The sequence below is a fragment of the Carcharodon carcharias genome, chromosome 9 (assembly GCF_017639515.1).
Source record: "Carcharodon carcharias isolate sCarCar2 chromosome 9, sCarCar2.pri, whole genome shotgun sequence".
Lineage (NCBI taxonomy): Eukaryota > Metazoa > Chordata > Chondrichthyes > Lamniformes > Lamnidae > Carcharodon > Carcharodon carcharias.
The window spans coordinates 53,680,459-53,703,265 of NC_054475.1; the positions used below are offsets into that span (position 1 = coordinate 53,680,459).

At 41.9% G+C, this 22,807-nt stretch overlaps 1 protein-coding gene across 2 annotated transcripts in view; it reads right to left on the minus strand.

Moving 5' to 3' along the window:
- Positions 1-22,807, minus strand: part of LOC121281895 (peptidyl-prolyl cis-trans isomerase FKBP5-like) — a 257,052-nt gene that overhangs the window by 24,333 nt on the left and 209,912 nt on the right. For both annotated transcript variants that reach the window (XM_041195034.1, XM_041195035.1), the window contains exons 4-5: positions 15,487-15,607; positions 749-905 (exon numbers count right to left, since the gene is read on the minus strand). In XM_041195034.1, coding sequence (XP_041050968.1) covers positions 749-905; positions 15,487-15,607 — 278 coding nt within the window. The remainder of the gene's footprint in view (positions 1-748; positions 906-15,486; positions 15,608-22,807) is intronic.

Below are 22,807 nucleotides of genomic sequence, written 5' to 3' on the forward strand. Positions count from 1 at the left end.
CCTTCATCTCACTATTGGTGTCTGTGCCTTCAGCTATCTAGTACCAAACTCTGGAATTCCCTCCCTAAACCTCTTTGCCTCTTCACTCTCTCCTCCTTTAAGGGACTCTTAAAAGCTACCTATAACCAAGCTCTCAGACCAAACACCTCCATCCATGACTCAATGCCAATATTCATCTTATTGAATTCTTGTGAAAGGTCTTGGGACATTTTATTTTATTAAATGCCTTCTGCAAATGCAAGTAGCTGTTGTTGACAGCTTGTTTCAGTATCACCCTTCTCTCTGGGTCAAAAGGATCACTTCAGGATTTGAGCTCAGGAGTTAGATTGAATCTGCAGTACAGCAGTGCTGCATTATTAGTGCCATCTGTTACTGGACTAAGGAGAGCAGGAAATATTGGTTGTCTTGGTCAACACTTCTCCCTCAATAAAAACCACCAACACAACTGGCCATTTATCTCATGGTTTTTATGGGACCTTGCTAGTGAAGAATAGTTGTTGCACTTGTCCACATAATAATTGCAGTGCTTCAACAAAATGTAATTGAGATGTTTTGGGAGACTGTGATCTGCTACACAAATGCCAGTCTGCCTTGTTTGGCCTTGAGGGCATAATGCAGAGACATCTCAAAGTGCTACAATCTCCACCATCCAGAAACAGGGAATGCAGATAGATTGAAATACAAGGAGCCAGCTCTTTCCATCAGGTACATTCTCCTGAAGTCACCAATATGTTAGCCCCACACTTACTCAGGCATCAGATGAAGAATGCAATGCTCTCCTCTCTGCATTTTCTCCAAGGCTTTGTCAACTCCAATGGGAATATCTTGATCTTCTCCTTCACCAATCACAAACTTAGCTTCCCGTTGGTCAAACAACACAGCACCACTCCGACCTTCGATAGAAACTGTGGGTGAGAAAAGAAAAGATTGCAAATATAACTTTGCGCACGCCCCTCCCATTGAACCTTTTATAAGAAACCTTTTCATTCCAAATGATATGGATTGCCCAGTGATATTTTAACTGATGTTTTAATGGATTTGATCACAACTCCAGCTTTTGGATAAAGGTTGAGTGTCAAAAGTGGCTGGGTAATTTGAAAAAAATATTTGAAAGGGTATCTTCTCCCATTTCATGTCCTTACCCTCTACACCATTTTAGAAGGCCTGATGAGGAGCTGCTCCCAGTATCCACAAACTCTGAAGCCAGGTCCTGTCTCAGGTCTCCATAAATTCCAAAGCCAGCTCCCTGGAGATCCAGCAGTATGGCACAGAAAATATTAGCTTGGATAATCATTCCACTCGTAGTGGGAGAGCTACCCTTTACTCTGTGTCTGCCTATAGTGGTGGGCTACCAATTTCAGCTATGCCGCAAGCAGAAGCATGGACACAGACCTGAGCTACGACTTTGCATTATGCTGCGGCACTGTCCAGAGTTGAATACAATCTAAAAACAGCTACTTACATGTAATATAGAGCTTATCACATGACAGCCTGTCCCTGAGTCCTTTGATAGGGAAAAACTGAAGAGGAAGTGAAGAGACTGTGCTGAGGAAACTAAAGGCCAGGGCAAAGAGATGGTTTTTGCAAAGATTTAATCAAAATCAAAAACAGCTTATTACTAGAATCTCTCTTGTTGGACAACCAACTTATTTTCTCATTTTCCACCTCCCCTGAATGACATTAACAAGTTTGCCTGGATTAGTGTCGATTAGCACTAGTGCCTGGCATTGCTGTACTGGGCATCCATGTCCTCTGAATGGAAATGATTTATTAACCAAGATTTTGGTGAAAAGTAGTCTTTCTTTTCTTTTCAACAATTGTAGGATGTGATTACAGTTCATGGGCAATTTCAGAGTACCTCTCAAGTTGGTAATAGGCATCAAGGAACAGAAAGTTACAGATATGCCTTCAGATAAGCTGTAATATGCTCCAAATTTTTGACAGTGTCTGCACTGGACCAATATGAACACTGCAGAGATGCTGCACAACCAATCCTTTAGTGTGGTTTGGAGATCAACAAAGAATTCATAATAGGATTCCATTGCATAGCCAAGTCAAAAAAGGCACTAAAGCAGAACACATTGAAACATTTGAAGTAGGCTGAACTGATAGCTGACCTGTCAATAAGAGAAGAAACAGGAGTAGAAGCAGAAGTCAGCCATCTGGTGAGGCAGTTGGCCATTTGTTCATCCTGCTTCAGTGGTTTCAATTTATCCCATTTTAGAGGATTTGTTGGCACAGCTTTGCAATAGAATCTGATTATGAATGCTTGGATCAGCTTCAAGACCTACAAATGGATTCAGCTCTGTAGGATATATTTGCATAGTTGTGAAGGGCACTTTTTAACTTTGATTGACAGTTTTATGATTACTTTTACGTGAAGGTTTTTCAATGCTTGTTTTTTTATTCCGACAAGATTAAGAGATATTAAGTGGATTAAAGCTTTTTTCAATGGAAGTATGAATGGCTGTGTTTGATTAACAGTATTATGAGCTTTTTAAGTGGGGCAATTTTTCTCAAGGGGATTTTGAATACCTGTTTGCTTATTCTGACAGTTTCATGAGCATTTCAAAGACTTGCCATTGTTATTATAGGGCTTGTTGGCTCTGTACCTCGTGGATACTAGAAGACTGGATTTAGTGGATGCATGGTGATTTTGGAGGGGATATGGTTTGTATCAAGGGGGATGCCATATATGGAGGGGCATGGGTGGCATGGAGGGGGCATGAAAGGTAGGTGGAGAGTGAGTGATGAGGAGTAGGTAGCCTAATAGCCATGCTGAGAACTGGACCGAAGTCCCAGTGGATGGAGGCAGGCCCTCTAACATCCCACCTCAGCATTCGCTGATCTCCATTGCCACCAACGGGCTTACTTAGGGTGAAACTGAGCCTGGCTCCAGACTGTGCCTGCCACCTTTGGATGAAAATATTCTGCCAGACGCAGATTCACGGAATCATGGAATCACAGAATAGTTACAACAGAGAAGGACTACGTTTGGCTCATTGTGTCTGTGCCAGCTCTCTGAAGCAGCAGTTCACCCAGAGCTACTCCTGTGCCTTTTCCCCATAGCCCTGCAAGATTTTCAGAAAATGATCCAATTCCCTTTTGAATGCCTCAGTTGACTCTGCCTCCATCACAATCTCAGGTTGTGCATTCCAGATCCGAACCACTCACTGCATGAACAAGTTTTTCCTCATGTTGCTATTGCTTCTTTCACTAATTACTTTAAATCTGTATCCTCTGGTTCTCAATCCTTCCACAGTGGGAACAACTTCTCCCTATTTACTTAGTCCAGACCCCTTGTACTTTTTAATGCCTCTATCAAATCTCAATTTCTGATTCCTGTAACAAAGGCAACAATCTAGCCCCAACTGTCTTGCAATAAATACATGTTTTATCTCACCCAAAACCTTGTGATTTTCTGAGAGACGTGAGAAACCAGATGAAAACCTGCATCAATTAGAGGTCAAAGTCCAGGGTCATCCTATGGCTCAGTTTTGCATGTCCTCCAGCCCTTGAAGATTTTTCTTGTGTCTGAGCTACAGTGCTAGATATAGACACAGTACTCATGGTGTAATCTGGTCAATACTGGATGCAGTATTCATGGTGTGATCTGGTCAGAACTGGACCCAGTGCTCAAGGTGTGGTCTGGTCAGAACTGGGCCCAGTACTCAAGGTGTGATCTGGTCACAGCTGGATACAGTACTCATGGTGTAATCTGGTCAATACTGGATGCAGTACTCATGGTGTGATCTGGTCAGTACTAGATGCAGTACTCAAGGTGTGGTCTGGTCAGAACCGAACACAGTACTCAAGGTGTGATCTGGTCACAGCTGGACACAGTACTCATGGTGCGATCTGGTCAGAACTGGACACATTGCTCAAGGTGTGATCTGGTCAGTACTGGACACAGTACCTCATGGTGTGATCTGGTCAGAACTGGATGCAGTACTCAAGATGTGACCTGGTCAGAATTGGACACATTACTCATGGTGTGATCTGGTCAGAATTGAACACATTACTCATGGTGTGGTCTCACCAGTGCACCATTAGATTTGATTGTAGTTTCCACAAAATTGTTGGTTGCTGTTATGTAATGGTTGGAAAGTTTAGCAACCAATATTCTAAGACTCTGAGGGCTCTTTGAAGTTTTGGGCAGATGATGTTAGCTTGGATTTTAAAGGCCTGAAGATTTTATGAAGAGCAAAGTTTCACAGTCTTGATGCCCTGGGAAGGGACACTGAACAGGCGTCAGAATGATTTCAGCAATGTGAGGATATACGGAGGGGGAAGGTTGTATATGATAGTGCAATTGGATCCTAGGAACCACAAGACAGGAATGTTCTCTGACTACAGTAGTAATGATAGAATCAAGAGGAACAAAGGATATTAAAATTCAACATGCTTACTTGTTGGAAAAAATTATGCCAAAATATTTTGGTATTATTTCCAGCCCTACCAGCTAAAATTACAAAAGGTTTCAAAGAAAATAACAATTTCAATAAAGCAACAGCCAAAAACAAAACCTGAATAAATTCCTACTTGTTTTCCATCAACCAGCTGAGGGAGAGGCAGCCAGACTTAGAATTATCAAATGGTTATAGAACAGAAGGAGGCTATATGGCCATTGTATCTGTGGTGGCTCTCCAATTAAGGGTGGGGCTGTTTCCAGCATAATAGATGAGGACCATAAAGCAAAGCACACACACATGCATACACACACATACGCAAGCACGTGCACATGCACGTACACACACACGCATACACACATACACACAAGCATGCATTCATCAACACGCGCAGACAAAAACATGCACACACATACTCACGCACAAACACACACTTGCGAAGATACACACACACACACACACACTCGCGCACACACACACACGCGCGCACACAATCTCGCACACACGCGCACATGCATGCACACGTGTACATGCACACACACACAGACATGCATGCATGCACGCACACACACGTGGACACACATGCATGAATGCACACACATATACATGCATACATACACACACGTGTGCAAGCACATACACATGCAAACACAGGCACGCACACACAGAATCACATAAGCATACACACATGCGCATACACATGCACGCAGACACGCAAGCACACAAGCTTGTTAACATTATTTATTGTCCCTTCCTTACCCGATTTGCAGGAAAAAGAGGAACAGTGTCTCTGATGCTTTCCTATGCAGGAATTTGCCATCGGCCGCATCGACCCAATCCAATTATTTCCTCTTCTAAGGTTATATCATTCACAGATGCCTTATGCCATCAATGCAGTTGTCCTCATATTAATGAGTATGAACATTTATTGGCCATCTGTGATGAGATGGCAAATTGATTGATGTCTGCTGCATTTTGGGTTCATTTGGTGCTTCATTGATGAGATGTTGAGTCTTGTATGTTTAAATGTGAATCATTTACTGGTAATCCTTAACTATGTGCAGATCCTAGTTACTGCCATGCATGGAGCTGCTACCATGCAGGTTTTTTCTAGGCTGTTCTTTAAGCCTATTACCATGTGACTATACATCATACCATAAGTGGTGCTATTCTCCAGTCCCACATTAACCCTTGCTCTACTGAGCACCTATACATTGCAATATACAGGCACACCCTTCTTCGCAAAAGAAAACTTTCCTCCCTTCTAATGGAGTATAGCTATTTACAATACAATTTTTACTTGCCCCTTCTCCCTGCCCCAAGTTTCTGACTTCATAAATTCAGACGGACTTGAGGCTTGACAGTTCTTCCACATCTCAGTCTGTCAGGCTTGGAGGAATGGTAAGTAGAACTTTGTGTTTCTGGTACTTGGTTATCTCCATTTGATTTGCTTTTTGTGCTCTTTAGAGTTGTGATTCTCTTTGCTAACAACACATCTGCATTTTTCGGACACTGTGAGCTTGTCCCGTTCCTTCCAAGGGGAATGTGTGCTCCTTTCATTCCTAGAGTGGACTTGAATATTCCTTGTCCGTGATGTCTGCCATGTTCTTACCGGATGTTATACGTTTCACAAATGGAACCTTCATTTCCACTTGTTTCACAATTTTAGCTATTTCACTTTTCAACAACTCAATGGTTCTCAGTATGTCTGAGATGTTCAGTGCTATTTCTTCTTCTAGTTCCCTGCACTTCAGTGTTGGATTTACATTTTCCGATCTTATTTCTGTCTTTTCTTCTTCAGGCATTTGTCCTTGTCCTTTATTTTGGTTTCACTGTTGGCCAGGTCTGTCTCTGGAAGTCTTACCTTCTTTCAGTTCTGTAATCATGCTACTGGTGGCTTCATTATCCACTCACAGCTTGGAAATTTTGACAGCTTTTCCTTTCAATAACTCCTCATTGTCATTCAGCTGGTTCTTTAGCTCCTCTGTCTTTTTCTTGTAGCTTTTAGCTTCCTCCTGGAATATTGAACATTGCTGAGTCTTCTAAACCAACTGGTTCTTCCGTTTGTTCAGAGTGATATTAAATTCATTCTGCCTGTCTTCGTAAGTTTCCAGAGGAATAAACTCTGACCAAAAGGTGTCCTTGTAATGAGTGAAGTTTCTTCAACAGGTTTTCATTTTCTTTCCAAAGCTCACTTGCTTCATCTTGAGCTTTTGTATTAATTCAGCAGAGTCTCCATGAGTTTCTTCTGCTGTGCTTTCGTTCTGCTATTTAAGACAGTCTTCATTCCTTCATGTTGCTGAATGGTTACACATTCCTTTTGTATTTGATCTTGAAGGCCAGTCAACTGCTCCTTCAACTGTTTATTTTCTTGTTGACCTCTTGTCAACTCACTCTGGGCTTCAATGTATTGTTTGTTGCCACAGATAGTTCCAACACAGCTTTATCTTATCCAGATTCAACATCCTCTGTAGCTTGTCATGTATTTTCATGGCTACATATTGATTCTTCAAGGAGACTTTCAAGGTTGCAATTCCTTTGCATGCCTTTTCTGCCTGCTGTTTTGCCTGGCTGTACATCTGGTTGAGTTTTCCCAACTCCTACTTTGATTTGCCAACTGTGGAATTAAGAGTCATTATTTCCTCCTGATGCCTTTGTGTCATCTCTGAAATATGTTTGTTCAGATCTTGAACAGCTTGGTTCGTTGAAGATTTCAGTTTACTGTGCATTTTCAAAGGTATATACTCAGCTTGAATCTTGCACTTCAAATCTCCCAGTTCAGCTCTGATGCAAAAATTTTCTTGTAGAACAGCTTCACTTACTTTTTGCATGTGTTGCTTCCTTTGAGCTACCTTACATAGCTTTCCTTCATTCACAGCTATCTGCTCACTCCGCACTGCCATCTGCTGTTGCAATTTGGGTACTGTGTCAGCATTTTCAAGGAGCAATATTTTTAAGCCTTTCAGCTGCTTCTCAGCAATTTATTTCTTCTGAATGAAATGCTCGTGTATTTCAATGCACTGACATGGTTGGCAACCATCTTGTGGTTTGCTTGAATATTGTCTCCCTCACTCTGGGGTCTTCTGTTGCCCTCTCTCTGGTGTCTTTTTTGTCCACAGTGCCGAATTGGGGATGTATTGTACCTTCTTCTAGGGTCTGCACTTTCCACAACTTGGAGTTTAAAATATCTGTCAAAGTCTTTTAATATCTCACCAAGTGTTGCTGAGCTGATCTATATGTTGGCTGTGGAGAACTTCACCAGCAAATGAACCAAACATGAATAAAAACTTGTCAACTTGTACTTCCTCTAATTTTCTTATTTAATCCTATAATTCTCCTGTAAACAAAAAAATCTTTTCTCCAAGGCTCCCACTCGTGGGTCTGATTTAGCCATTCCCTTATCTAAAATATGCCTGGCTTTTCTAATTTTCTGTCCATGGCTTTTTTTTTGCATTAGTTGCAGCTTTAAATGTCATTGCCTCTTTAAGGCAGTGACCATCTTTCTTTGACTCAGGCTGTCTGCAGCCTGTTGGTTTTCTTTCTGTGCATTTCCCATGCTTTTTCAGCTGTGACAGGATCCCTGTAACTGTGGGCTTTATTTTTTTTAACTTTTTCAAACTTTCTAACGGCAGCAATTCTATTCTGGGTGATTCTTTCTTTTATTTTCTTTGACCTCTGTAGGTCCTTTCTTAATGAACACCCCGCACTTTGGGAGTTACAGCGGGTGCACACTTTTTAAAAAAGAAGTGATGAGCTGTTAACTCTGCAGCACCTTTTTCCTCTGTACAGGGAGCCAGGGACCTGAATGAAAAAGGTTGCCTTTCTCTTAAACTCTGTAGTAAACTCTTAAACTTTTTTTTAAACTGTGCTCTGCAGGTTTCTCTCTGCTCTGCCTGCCCATTTTTTTTCATGTAACTTTTCTCCACTTTTCTTTTTAACTTTTTTTATAATTTAGTGTAACATGGCCACCACACCATCAGCTGCAGACCTGTTCTGCAGCCTCTTTTAGCTGCGCTCTGGATGCTGAGCCCTGAGATTGTCGCCTATTCTACAATGTAAGTACAGCTTAGTTTTGTAGGTTTGCTCACCCGTCTTGTGATCTGACTAGTTGCCTTCACGCTGCGTCACTCAGGGTCTTGCAATGGCCCTCCACTCACTCGGGTGGGTTCCTCAACTGCCAAGTCTGTAGCGAAGCTACTTCAGCCATTTCTTCAATTTTTCTTTTTAGGCACCCATCTCTCTGGTTAGGCTTCAGCTGCTTTTAATTTTTCATATCTTGAGATTCTGTTAAATGTGAACTTTTATACCACTGCTATCACCATGTGTTATGGGTTCGTTTGGTGTCTCATTGATGAGATCTTGAGACTTGTATATTTAAATATGAACCATTTATTAGTAATTCTTGACTATGCATGGCTGCTGCCACACAAGTTCTTTCTAGACTATTCTCCAAGTCTATTACCATGTGACTCTATACATCATACTGTGGGTGGTGCTATTCCCCAGTCCCACATTAACCTTTGCTCTGCCAAGCATCTTTACAATACAATGGCATACAGGCATAAACAAAAATGTCTCTAGTCATTCTGGCTATTTGGTCTGAGGTTGGACAATAGATCTTTGAAACATATCATGACTGGTGACATCTGGTTTTAAAAGCACCAACTTAGGTTTTGAGCAGTAATTACATGAAATAATTTTGCATTCCCTGGACTATGTAAGGTTAGTTAAGATTTTATTAAGATTTTTAGGACTTTGAATGTAATTGGTAAGGTGGATAGAGAGAAACCGTTTCTGCTGGTAGAGGAGTGTAGGACAATGGGACATAACCTTACAATTAGAATTAGGCTATTCAGGTGGGGCATTAGGAGAAATTCTATGCCCAAACAGTAGTTACAGTGTGGGATTCTCTTCCACAAGAATCAGTGAATGAGGGTTCAACTAAAAATTTTAGATGTGAAATTGCTAGATTTTTGCTGGACATGGGTATAAAAGGATATGGAGCCAAGACAGAAGACAGGGTTAAGGTGTAGACCAGCCATGATCTCACTGAATAGAAAAACAGGCTGGAGGAGCTGAATAGCTTCCTCCTGTTCTTCCTATGTTTTTACTTCACATCCTGCAATTTCGGCAGCCTGTGGCCTTCCTTTTTAGAGTTGTGCTAAATCACTTTGTTGTAAGCCTTGATGTAACTCAATCCTGAAATCTTTCCTATGAAGAAAAAAAAAATGATCAAAATTCTTGAAACTTGACCTAGGTTTTGAGGGTAACAGTAACCCTTTCCTCGTCATTTCCCTTTGTTCCTCATTTTCTCCTTCTCTGAAGATGAAAATGGCAGCACCAGAATCATTGGTGTAAGCACTATAAAAGTAAATCAGGGTCAAAAAACATTTTGAAAAAAAGTATATTATTGTACCCTTGTCTGCTTCAAAATTCCAAGCACTAGAAGGTCATCTTCTCTTTAAAGGTTGACTTCCTGTCAGCATTCAATTCTAGCAACTTACAGCAGCTGCTATGTGTGGGTCACAGGAACATATGTTACATTATTGCTGTTAGCTTTCACATATTCCCATTGAATTCCATTTGCTTACAATTGTTTTTATCTGTGGCTCAGTGGGCTGTGCTCTTGCCTCTCTGTCAGAAGATCAATGGTTCAAGTCCAACTCTAGCAACTTGGCACCAATATGTAAGCTGACACTCCAGTGCAGTACTGAGGGGGTGCTGCATTGTTGGGGGCACCATCTTTTAGACAAGATGTTAAAAAGAGATTATGTCTGCCTTTTCAGCTGGATGTAAAAGATCCCATGATGCTATTTATAGAGGAGATTTCCCTGGTGTCTTAGTCAATATTTAGCCCTCAACTAATACCTAAAAAGGGGATTATCTGGTCATTTATCTCATTGCTGTATTTCATTGGCTATAAAGCACTGTTCAAACAGTCTGATGTTCTGAAACCAACTACATAAATTCAAATTTTTCTTTCTTTAAAGTTTTTGCTTGTTTTTGGTTCCCAGTCTCACCCTATCCAGTGGTGATTCAATGGGGACCATTCATTTCCTAGTGGTCCAACCATCCATTGAGCAGGCATCACCACCAATGGGGCACAAACTGTTGGAAAATCAACCTTGTAACACTGCTTGTCATGTGGGTATGGGTGAAACCATGAAGGAGCGATGGGGTGGGATGGATGCAGAGATAGCTATAAACATTGGCATAATGCCAAAAGCAACTAAGAGGCGTAAGGAAAAACCAGAAGCAAAAGTCACCATCCGAATCCCTCAGCAACACAATGCAAAGACTAAACTAGGTTATGTCTCAATGTCGAAAAAGTAGAATTACTAAACAAATTTGAAACAGTCAATATTTTCACAAATTACTGATGTGCAGATACAAACAGATTGAAGCATTCTAACCATGCTGTTTCAGGAAAGGTCATTAACTGCGATAAGATTGGCAATGACCACCCAGAATTATGATATTCTTGCTGATTTATACAATCCTTTAGTCATACTAGACACATATTCAAGGTAAAATCTGCAACAGTTCAAGACAGACAGGGATAAGGGTCTCCAGTCAGGACACTGGGTGCATCTCCCATTACTCCCCGTACTAGGAAAGATCATAAGCAGCTGAAGTTGAAAAGGAAGAAATTAGAACACAGCTTCTATTATTATATGTTTTCTTTTCCCCATCTTTGCGCGTTTGTTTAAGTTTTGCCTTGAGGTACTTGTCCTGGCAAGAACATGCTGTACTTAGGGAGATTGGCAGGGAGTTTGGACTAAAGTGCACGAACAGAACATTCAGTACATTCTGACTCAAATCCGCCACTTCTGTAGCAAAAGCAAAATACTATCCTTCAAAGATATGGCAGGACTCCTGTATTACCGTCCATTGTTAATACTCTTTAATCCAATTTCAAAAACAATCATTCACTCATTTGATTCATGTTCCTAAAGTACAATTAAAGTGGTAGTGTGCTGCTATCTTCAGATTTAAAAAGGGAATCATTCCCACCAAGACATTTGGCTAGGTAACCACACATATAACTGGATGATTGGTGCAAGGTGCAATTTGTAGTCACATACCAAGTTACCCCTTGGCATGTGACTCATTCACTCCACAACAACAATAACAACATGTATTTATATAGTGCCCTCAATATTGCAAAACATTCCAGGCACTTCACAGGTCCCAGAATGTTCCACAGCACGACTATCAAACAAAATTTGACACTGAGCCACATAAGGAGATATTAGGTCAGACGATCAAAAACTTGGTCAACTGGGTAGGTTTAAAGGAGAGCCTCAATGAAAGTAAGAGAAGCGGAGAGGTTGAGGGAGGAAATTCCAGACTTAGGGCCTCAACAGCTGAAGACACAGCCACCAACTGAAATGATTAAAATCATGGAAGCTCAAGAGGCCAGACTTGGAGAGCTCAAAGACCTCAGAGGCTTATAGGCCTGGAGGAGGTTACAAAGAAAGGGAGGATGAAAGCATGCAAGGATTTGAAAACAAGGATGAGTGTTTTAAAACCAAGGTGTTGCGTAAATTAAAGCCAATGTAGGCCAGTGAACACAGGAACGAAGGGTGAGTGGGACTTGGTGTGAGTTAGGATCTCAAGTTTACGCAGGATAGAATGTGGGAACCAGCCAGGAGCGCATTAGAATAGTCAAGTCTAGAGGTAACAAAGGCAAGGATGAAGGTTTCAGCGGCAGATGAACTGAAACAAAGATATGACCACCTGTAAAATAAGATCCCAATGAGTATTTGTCTGCTGTGATTTAGCATTCCAGAACACTTCCCGATTCTCTTTGAACTTCCAGAGCTGTCAACCTTAAGAAAATGCCCGTTGTGGGATTTCAACCGGCTATCACCTCACACCAGAAATCAAAATATAGAGCTAGTAGGGGGAGAGTGGGTGAGGTGCAGTATTATACAAGGTCACTCTGCTATGTCCTCCTCTATAGGCGGCGCATATTGGATGTGCATCACCCATAGTTTTCCACCAGGCGACACTGCGGTTATAAGGTTTAATTATGAGGACTGGTTGCATAGACTAGGTTGTAATTCCGTTAAATATAGAAGATCAAGGGGTGATCTAGTTGACGTGGTGAAGATGATTAAAAGGGTTCATAAGGTTGTTAAAGAGAAACTATTTCCTCTGGTGTGGGAGCCCAGAATAAGGGGGCAAAAACTTAAAATTAGAACCAGTCAGTTCATGGTTGATGTCAGGAAGCACTTCTTCATGTAAAGGGCAGTGAAATTCTTAAACTCTCTCCCATATAAAGATGTTGAAGCTTGGGTCAATTGAAATATTTCAAAACCGAGATTGATAGATATTTATTAGGCAAGGATATTGAGAGCTATAGAACCAAAGATAGTTAAAATACAGATCATGATTTAGTTAAATTGGTGGAACAAGCTCAAGAGGCTTAATAGCCTACACCTATTCCTAACTTCCTATGGCACCAAGGGCTGGTAAAATTACCCATGATATGTCCTCGTCACTTGGATCAGAAAGGATCTTAACTCCGGCCTTTATTTGATGGTCTCTGTTCTGATCCTGCTATGATATTATGATGATATGTTGATTACCTCAAACAGCTATGATAATGACACCAAGTCACCAAACTTGGACTCAAGTACAAGGATCTACCATCCCCCCATGACAGTCATTGGGAAGGCAAGCAAATTCTGTGCTATGGTTAGTCATTGTTGTTGGCTGTCCCTCGATTCGAGAATGATGTCAACTCAGGGTCATGAGTCTCTGACATGAGCCTTAATGTGATTGAATAGGCCGATTCTCAGCCCATAGATCTTTGGGAACACAGGGCAGGACATTCCATGAGGTAGTGGGATTGAGAGTGCAGGATTTGCTTCCTTTTCTTTCCCTCTCTGCCACTGCTCTACTTTATCATTCAGCTGTTGTGATTCAGAGCATGATGCAGCTTGATGGACAAATTGTCACCATTTTGACCGATTGGTGGCAAACTCCTCCCAGTTATTAATGTCAGTGCTGCTATGCTTCAAGGAGAGATTCAGAGTATCTTTGTGGCCTTTTCTTCAACCTCCCCAGAATGTTGACCATTTGAGAGTTGAGGGAAAAAATACCTGGCGGAGAAGACACTTTTCAGCCATCCAGACACTGTGTCCAGTCCATCGCACTTGATTTTGCAAGAATTTTGCCTGAATGCTTGTGGAGCTGCCTTCAAGAAAGACACTAGCATTTGCTTGACAGTCCTCCCATTGAATCTGGAGGATGTGGCAGGGTCATTTTTGATGGAAATTTTCCAACACTCTTATGTGTCACTAATATACAACCCAGGTCTCACTGCAGTACAGGATGTGATGACGATAACTGCTTTGTACGCTAAGACTTATGTTGACTTGCGGAGGTCTTTATTGTCAAACACTCCCTGCCATAGTTTGTAGAAGATTGAACTGGTGCAGCTGATCTGGTGTTGGATCTCCTCATCACTGGTGGCCTTTTGAGAGAGGTGGCTGCCAAGGTGTGGGAAATGCTCAATATGTTCCAGAGTGTCTTCTTTATGACAGGCAGTTAGCACACTTTCAACCATTAAGCTGCCAGAAATCACCAGAATGAGATGGTCTCACATCTGGAGCAATAACCAATGGTTATAACATAAAAACAAAGTCTGAAGTAAAAAGTTAAGCAAACTCTGGTGACTGCTATGCCACCACTCACACTCTAAAGATTAGAAAAGGACCCACAGCCATTTTAATGTGTGAAACTCAGCCTGAAGGTGGAACATGTGTGTGATTGCTGATGTGTAAAGCAGTCTCAGTAAAGTACCAGCTGAAGTTCCATTACTTTCAGCTTTCCAGAGAGACAAAAGGTCAGTGAAAATATAGTCCCTGCCTCTGTCAGTATGATGATTAAGCCCACACTGCCTCTTTCAATGCACCATAAACACGGCACAACGATTTCTCTTCCTCCCGTCTTTCGTTTCCCTTCTCTGTTTTTTTTCCACCTGTGGTTACCAGAACTCCTAGGACTTTCTCTCGCTTTTCAGTTAGGGAAAGGAAGGACATGCTATGAAGGCTGAACTATCCCAGCATCCATTGCATAAGTGAAAGCCCTCTATTAAGACACTTCTGCTGTTCCCAAGTTTGCACTTCACAAACAATAATGATAGTCTGAGGGTTTCAGAAGCTGAGTTTGGCATTTATTGCCATGTCTGACATGAAGTAAATGACTATCTTTTTGAATATATTCTTCACTGAAGAAAATTGCATTTGTTTCTCTTCATCTGAGGTCAACATCCCCTAACATGTAGCTTACATTTACTATGTTTAATCCTCATCAATCTATATTCCACTATACCATAACATACAATGTTTGCTTCATAATCATTAATATATTTTCTATGACATCATTGCACTCTATGTGTAATCCGCATAAAATTATAATCAACAATATCCATTTCATATTATTCTTGCTCCTCAACTTTCTATCATAAAAAATATTTGTGTGGGCTGTAAAGAAATCTGTATCCTACTATTCAGTGGCATATTCTGTATGGTTTGTGGCACTGTAACTGCTTAATTCCAAATAATTGATTAATAATTAATAATTGATCAATTCTGGCATCTGATTACTGATTGAGATACATATGATTAAAAACACTGAGGTAAGAATGAACTCATGACATTAATACCATAGACCCAACCAATGGGAAAATTGTGCAAGTGCGGGTGGACACAATATGAGGTGAGTGTGCCTGCGCAAAGACACCTTCACATCAGAGTCAGGAGATCCAGTGTTCCTGTTTTTATTTCAGATTTCCTGCATCTGCAATATTTAGCTTTTCTTTTCCCCTTCTCTGCAAACATTATTTATCCTTCAGAACTTTACTGTTGGGAACAATGCATAAGACTGTGAGAATTAAGCTTTGCGTGCAAGTTTAAAATAGTGATCAGCTTTTCCCACAAGTTTGTTATCCTTTCTGTCTTTGTTAAACCTAAACACTGTCTACTAACAGAGAGGAAGGAGAGATTTGTTGCAATCTTATGACTTCCTTACAGGTTACCAATCAACCTATTGATCTGGGCCATACCTTCAACAGTTGCCCCTTCATTAGGCATGGAATACCCATGTCCTTTCTTTTTAATTCTACGGATAATGCCTCCATCTTCACAGTCCGTTAAATCCTCCCCTTTGAAGTCTATCAGCTCAACCTGAAATAATAAATGTTTCCATTAGAAATAGAACAGAACTGGACATGACACCAGGCAGGAGCATCATTCTGTCATCCTGATACCTAAGTGCAGAAACAAGAAAGAATTTCCATTTATATAGTGAGCTCAGAACATCAAAACACTTCATGGTCAAAGGATTATTTTTACCAGCATATATATATATATATATATAAAGGACAGGTAAAGATCAGTTGGCCCATCAAGCCTGTCCTCTTGTTTCAGAGCGTAACCTTTGCACAACCTCACTTTCAGCCACACGCCACACCCGCACCAAGCAAATGCACAATCTTCAGGGAGAAGCAAAAAGGACAAAGATGGAAAGAAAAGAGACCAATTTAGGAAAAATGTCTGGGAAATTCATCACTTACTCCTGGAGATGCTCAACAAAGCTCCCGGAGACCTGAGTAACTGAGGGATGCAGCCCCAACATCCATTTATTTGTATAAAGACTAATGTTGACCAGTTGCAGGAACTTGTCCAGCTCCCATTTGAATGTCTGTTTGCAGCAAGTTTGGAAGACAGTGGTGTAGTGGTAATGTCATTGGGCTAGTAACCCATAGGCCCAGGCTAATGCCCTGGGGACACAAGCTCAAATCACGGCGACTGGTAGAATTTAAATTTAATTAATAAAATCTGGAAGTGAAAGCTAGTCTCAGCAATAGTGACCATGAAACCATCATTCATTGTTGTAAAAATCCATCTGATTCACTGATGTCCTTTAGGAAAGGAAATCAGCCATGGGCTGGCCTACATGTGACTCCAGATCCACAGTAATGACTCTTGACTGTCCTCTGAAATGGCCTAGCAAGCCACTTAGTTCAAGGGCAATTAGGGATGGGCAACAAATGCTGGCCTTGCCAGCGATGCCCATATTCTGTGAAAGAATTTTTTAAAAACTCAGCCCACATGCTGACAACTTTTTCCGGAGGTCAATAACTCAGTGAGAAAAGAAGTCCTTTCAGATACTAACCTCTACTTAATTAACCCCTATTCACATCTATTCACATGGACCTAATCTCCATTATTTTTCACTATTTTAAAGGCCTTAATCAAATTTCCTCAAAATCTATACTTTTCTAAAACCCCAGTTCTCTAAACCTATTCTAGTAACTGAGGACCTAGGTAACACATGGCCTTCATCTGAACCATTTCCAGACACTCTCCATCACTCCAGTGTGGGGACCAAATCCGGACATAATATTCTAGATGATGCCTAATCAAAGCCTTCTACAACACTGCAGCAATTTTTGTTTTGTATTTAATCACCTTGACAATACTTCCCAATACTTTTATTTGCTTTAATAATATTCTCACAGCATTTATCATGGACCTTCAGAGATTCACATTCCATAAAACTCAGTTCTTCTACTTAACAGCCTTGATCTCTTCTCCAGGAAGGAGAAATCTGAGAAGTGACCTAATAGTTGGTCATTTAAAGTTATTAAAGTCTTCAATATAATAAATGCAGAAAAAATGTTTCTGCTTGTGGAGGGAGTATAAAATTAAAAGCAATTGATTTAAGACATTCATTAATAGATCCAAGAAAAACTTCAAAGGGTAATTAAAATATGGAATTTATTACCACAATAAGTGCTTTTTTAAATAATTCATGGGATGTGGGTGTCGCTGGCTAAACCAACATTTACTGCCCATCCCTAATTGCCCTTGAGAAGGTGGTAGTGAGCTGCCTTCTTGAACCACTGCAGTCCATGTGATGTAGGTACACCCACAGTGCTGTTAGGAAGGGAGTTCCAGGATTTTGACCCAGCGACAGTGAAGGAACAGCAATATATTTCTAAGTCAGGATGGTGAGTGACTTGGAGGGGAACCTCCAGGTGGTGGTGTTCCCATGTATCTGCTGCCATTGTCCTTCTAGATGGTAGCAGTTGTGGGTTTGGAAGGTGCTGCCTAAGGAGCCTTGGTGAGTTCCTGCAGTGCATATTATAGATGGTACACACTGCTGCCACTATGTGTCGGTGGTGGAAGAAGTGAATGTTTGTGGATGGGGTTCCAATCAATTGGGCTGTTTTGTCCTGGATGGTGTCAAGTTCCTTGAGTGTTGTTGGAGCTGCACTCATCCAGGCAAGTGGTGAGTATTCCATCACACTCCTGACCCGTGCCTTGTAGATAGTGGACAGGCTCTGGGGAGTCAGAGGGTGAGTTACCCAGCGCAGGATTTTTAACCTCTAACCTACCCTTGTAATCACAGTATTTGTATGGCTGGTCCAGTTCAGTTTCTGGTCAATGGTAACCTCCAGGATGTTGATAGAGGGAGATTAAGTGATGATAATGCCACTGAATATCAAGGAGTTGAGGGGTTGTCAAGTAGCTGAGGTGAAGAGTAGAATACATTTAAGGGGAAGCTACATGAAGGCAAAAAGAATAGAAAGGTATGTCGATAGGGTGAGATGAAGTAAATAGACTGGGGAGAGGCATATATGATACATAGAGACTGGCATAAACTCTGAATAAGCTGAATCCCCTGTCTCTGTGTGTAAATACCATATATTTCGATGTAACCCCACACTGTGTGCACATGCTAGGTGTTGCCCCTTCACACATATGTAACACTACATTTATTTAAATTAAGGACCCATTCCCCAACACACGGAGACCTGCCGGCAAACTTATTTTCCCATGATGTTCGGACCTTTTCAAAATTTGTTCACAGGACTTAAGAGGCACCAACTGCCAAGGCCAGCATTATTGGCCCATCCTTAATGATGCAGGAAAAGGTGATGATGGGGTGCCATCTTGAACCACTGCATTAGTTGCGTAGGTACACCCACACTGTCATCAGGGAGGGGGTTCCAGGATTTTGACCCATCAACAATGAAGGAACAAGGATATATTTCCAAATCAGGACGGTATGTGACTTAGAGGGGAATTTGGAAGTGGGTGTGTTCCTATGTACCTTTGTTCTTCTAAGTGGTAAAGATCCCAGGTTTGGAAGGTGCAGAAGTCTTGACGAGTTGTTACAGTGCAATTAAATGGGATACACAGCAAACATATTGCATCGGTGATGGAGGTGCCAATCAAGCGGGCTGCTTTGTCCTGGATGATGTCAAGCTTTTTGAACGCTGTTGGAACTGCACTCATCCAGGCAATTGGGAAGTTTTCCATCATGTTCCTGAATTGTGCCTTGTACATGGTAGAAAGGATTTAGGGTATCAGGAGGTTAGTTGATTGCCTCAGAATACACAGCCTCTGATCTGCTTTTGTAACGACAACATTAATGTGGCTCATCCCCAAGATGTTGATGGTGGGGATTCAGTGGTGGTAATGCCATTAAATATCAAATGGAGATGATTAGATTTTGTCTTAATGGACATGAGCATTGCCTGGCAATTGATTACAGCCAATGTTACTTAGTACCCCAAGCCTGGATATTGTCCAGGTCTTGCTGCATATGGGCACTGACTGCTTCATTATTTGAGGAATTATGATTAGCACTGAACATTGTGCAATCATCAGTGAACACCCCCATTCCTGATGAAGTAGCTGGGCCTAGGACACTATTCTGAGGAACCCCAGCAGTGATGTCCTGGGGCTGAGATGTTTGGTCTCCAACAACCACAACCATCTTCCTTTGTGCTAGATATGACTCAAACAAGTGGAGAGTATTTCCTCCAATCGCCATTGATGTCAATTTTGCTAGGGATACTTGATGCCAAACTCAGTCAAATGCTGCTTTGGTACCAAGGGCAGTCACTGTCACGTCTGAAATTCAGTGCTTTCATCCATGTTTGGAGCAGGCTGTAACGAGGTCAGGAAACATGTGGTCCTGGCAGAACCCAATCTGTGAGCAGGTTATTGGTGAATAAGTCGCAATTCATAGCACTTGTCGATGACACTTTCCGTCATTTTGCTGATGATTGAGAATAGACTTATGGGGAAGTAATTGCTGGATTGGATTTGTCTTGTATTTTGTAAACAGAAAATACATGGATAATTTTCCATTTTGTCAAGTAGATGCTAATGTTGTAGCAGGAGTGGAACTTCTTGGCTCGGGACACAGCTAGTTCTGAATCACGAGTCTTCAGTTCTATAGCAGGATGTGATTGGGGTCCATAGACTTCGCCATATCCATATCTTTGTATCATCCACAAACTTGTGGAAAGTTCCCGTGATGCCTTCATCCAGGTCACTGGTAAAGATGGTGAAGAGCAACAGTCCTAACAGCAATGGGGCTTTCCACTAATTTTTATTTGCTGCCTTTTTAAATATTGGTACCAGCTTGTCTCTCTGCCGTCCATGAAGTCAATTCAGCAAACTGCCAAATATATGAACCAGGGACTTTCTGAGAGCAGCCCTCAATCCCTTGACGAGCACCTTACATAAACACCATCAGAACCAACAACCTGAGATTCTTTATTCTAACCAGCACTACAGGATCAATTTTAATTCCATGTGGGTTTTGATGAGGGGAGTGAGGACAGGGTAATTGTGAAACCCAACCACTGGCAAACATTTGTGCCCTGTAGTATTTAAACTCCAGGAACTCATCTAAATGCAGTCAGTTCACTTCCTGCTTGGAATGGCCAAGAGGATCAAAAGGTCCTTGGTTGCTCACTTTCTCAGGTGAGTGGGTGATGGAAGTTAAGCTGCGGAACTTGGGAAAAAACAAAACTCCAAAGGATTGACATAACCATTCATGTGAGGCAACCATAAAGATGACATGGCTGTGGCCTGATGTTCATTAGGCCAGTTTCAGAAGTGCAGCCAACAGTATGAGTTATCTTGCTGACTTTTTACGCTAATTCAGGGAATGGATCTGAGTACCAGGGAACGGAATGTTTTCTGACTCTGGTGTCCAGCACAGGGTCAGATATGAGATGTCTAAATAGGTTTATCTTTCTCATCCAGGCAGCTCTCCCGTAAGCATTACATGCCAAGATCACAAACTCCCAAAAGCTGACGGAACAGCTTCTAATGCCTGACAAAGTCCACTCTTAAATAAGTGCTGGCCAGACCAAATATTCTTAAATACTGGCGCAATACATGGAAAAATCAAACCTCCAAAGTGACTGTTGATTTTGGTCCCAGATGTTAGATAGCAAGACACAGCTAGCTGGTGTAACAATATTCATTGGAGGGTCACTGATCTGTTTCAATCAGAAGATACTAAGACAAGAAAAAAGGGAACAAGATGAACCTGATGTACAACCATGGAAAGGAATGAATTGGTCAATAAATTACTACTAAGAGAATTTTTAATTACTTTATAATTTTTTATTCCATTATAAATATGAGCAAAGACAAGCTGTAAAATGCTTAAGAACATAAAATACAGGAGCAGAAGTAAGCCATACTGCCCTCGAGCCTGCTCCTCCATTCAATAGGATCATGGCTGATTCAACTTCAATTCTGCTTCCCTTCCCATCCTCATGTCCTTTGCTTCCCTGAGAGTCCAATAATCTATCAATCTCATCCTTGAATATGCTCAATGACAACATCCACAGTCCTCTGGGAAAGAGAATTCCAAAGATTCCCAACCCTCTGAATGAAAACATTTCTCCTGATCTCAGTCCTAAATTGTCGACTCCTTATCTCGAGATTATGCCTCTATGTTTTAGAGTCTCCAGTCAGGGAAACAACTTCTCAGCATCTGCCAAGTCAAGTCCTCTTAGAATTTTATGCATTTCACTGATATGACCTCTCATTCTTCTAAACTCCAGAGAGCAGAGACCCGTTCTACTGGAGCTCCCATCATAGGACAACTCTCATCCCAGCAATCAATCTAGTGAACCTCTGCTGCATTGCCTCCAAGGCAAGTTTATCCTTCCTTAGGTATAGAGACCAAAACTGTACACAGGACTCCAGGCATGGTCCCAGCAAAGGCCAGGGGAACATCAGCAGAGCTTCCTTACTCTTGTATTCCAATGTATTTCAGAGGTTAGCTCTAGAATATTGCACTCACTCAGTCTAAACATTAACTTGACATTCTCTGCATAAGTGCTCATTTGAATCACTTCTCAAACATGGTAGAAAATACTTAATTCAAACTGAATCCTTGGGTGGAATTTTCCATGCCCGCTGGCGTCAGGCCTGCTCAGCAGTGTAAGTGGACAATATGGCGAGAGGGCCAGAAATCAGTTTCACAACATTGTGAAATGAGTTTGCGATCGTCCGCTCAGCCTGTCGATGGCGGGTTGCGTTTCCTGCCGTCAAATCTTGGGAACCTCATTGTAATACAACATATAATACAACGTATAATTATAAGGCCAGCCCAGTGGAATCACCCCCACCCACCATTGGATCATCTGCCCACATCAGCGTGATTGCATGCCAACGTGTTTCACAACAGCATATAAAAGGTGTGCACTTGGCGGGCTGCACTTTGAGGGGAACTCGGAGGTGAGTGCACAGTAACATTGCGCAGTACTTTCAGTGGTCGCCTGTTGGGCTTCAAGGTTGCGGCGCATTGTGGGGGGATGCAAGGTCTGCCCTGCGGTTGAGGCACGGGGGCTGGAGGGAGGCAAGGGCTGGGCTGCCCTGTGGTTGAAGGCAGTGTGCATGCATATGCAGGATGGGTAGGGAGCGAAGCAGCCACGCATTAGGAAATACTTGTAAAAAGTGGCCATTCCTCCACAGTTGAGACAGACATTGACATGCCTGGAGTTGGGCCTCTAGCTTATCTGCCCACTCAAGCAACGCAGAGCCATGCAAGTGCCACCAAGTGCTCCAGAACTCTTCACCCCTCGGGCACAGACTGCAAACTAATGAGCATTTTAGTGGACTGCAGAACAGTTGGATGACTGAGCACGTTGTACAATCTCCTTGTTAAAGCTGGCCATGGAGCAGTCACTGGTGGAGGTGCTCACAGCCCCTTGCAATGTCATCATCCCAGTTTGGACCAGTCTCCCCCATGGTTCACACTAACAGTGCAACCTTGCAGTGCGGGTTAGGAGAATACCTGCGCCTGAGCTGAGAGCACAGCATACAGTCTAATGGGCAAAGCTGTCGCCAATCGGTCAAGTGGAGTGGGTCAGAGGTGGTGGGCCATGCAATGAACTAATCTCTGGCCATCCAAATGGTGGCAAGCACTCTCCAGGATGCATTAAGGGGCCTTCAGGTTTAACCAAGAGAGTTTCTTAGAGCACCCAAGCTAACCCACATGTCTCTCTTTCTCATCCTGCAGGAGGAGTACATCAGGAGCATGGAGCCTGGTGAACTAGC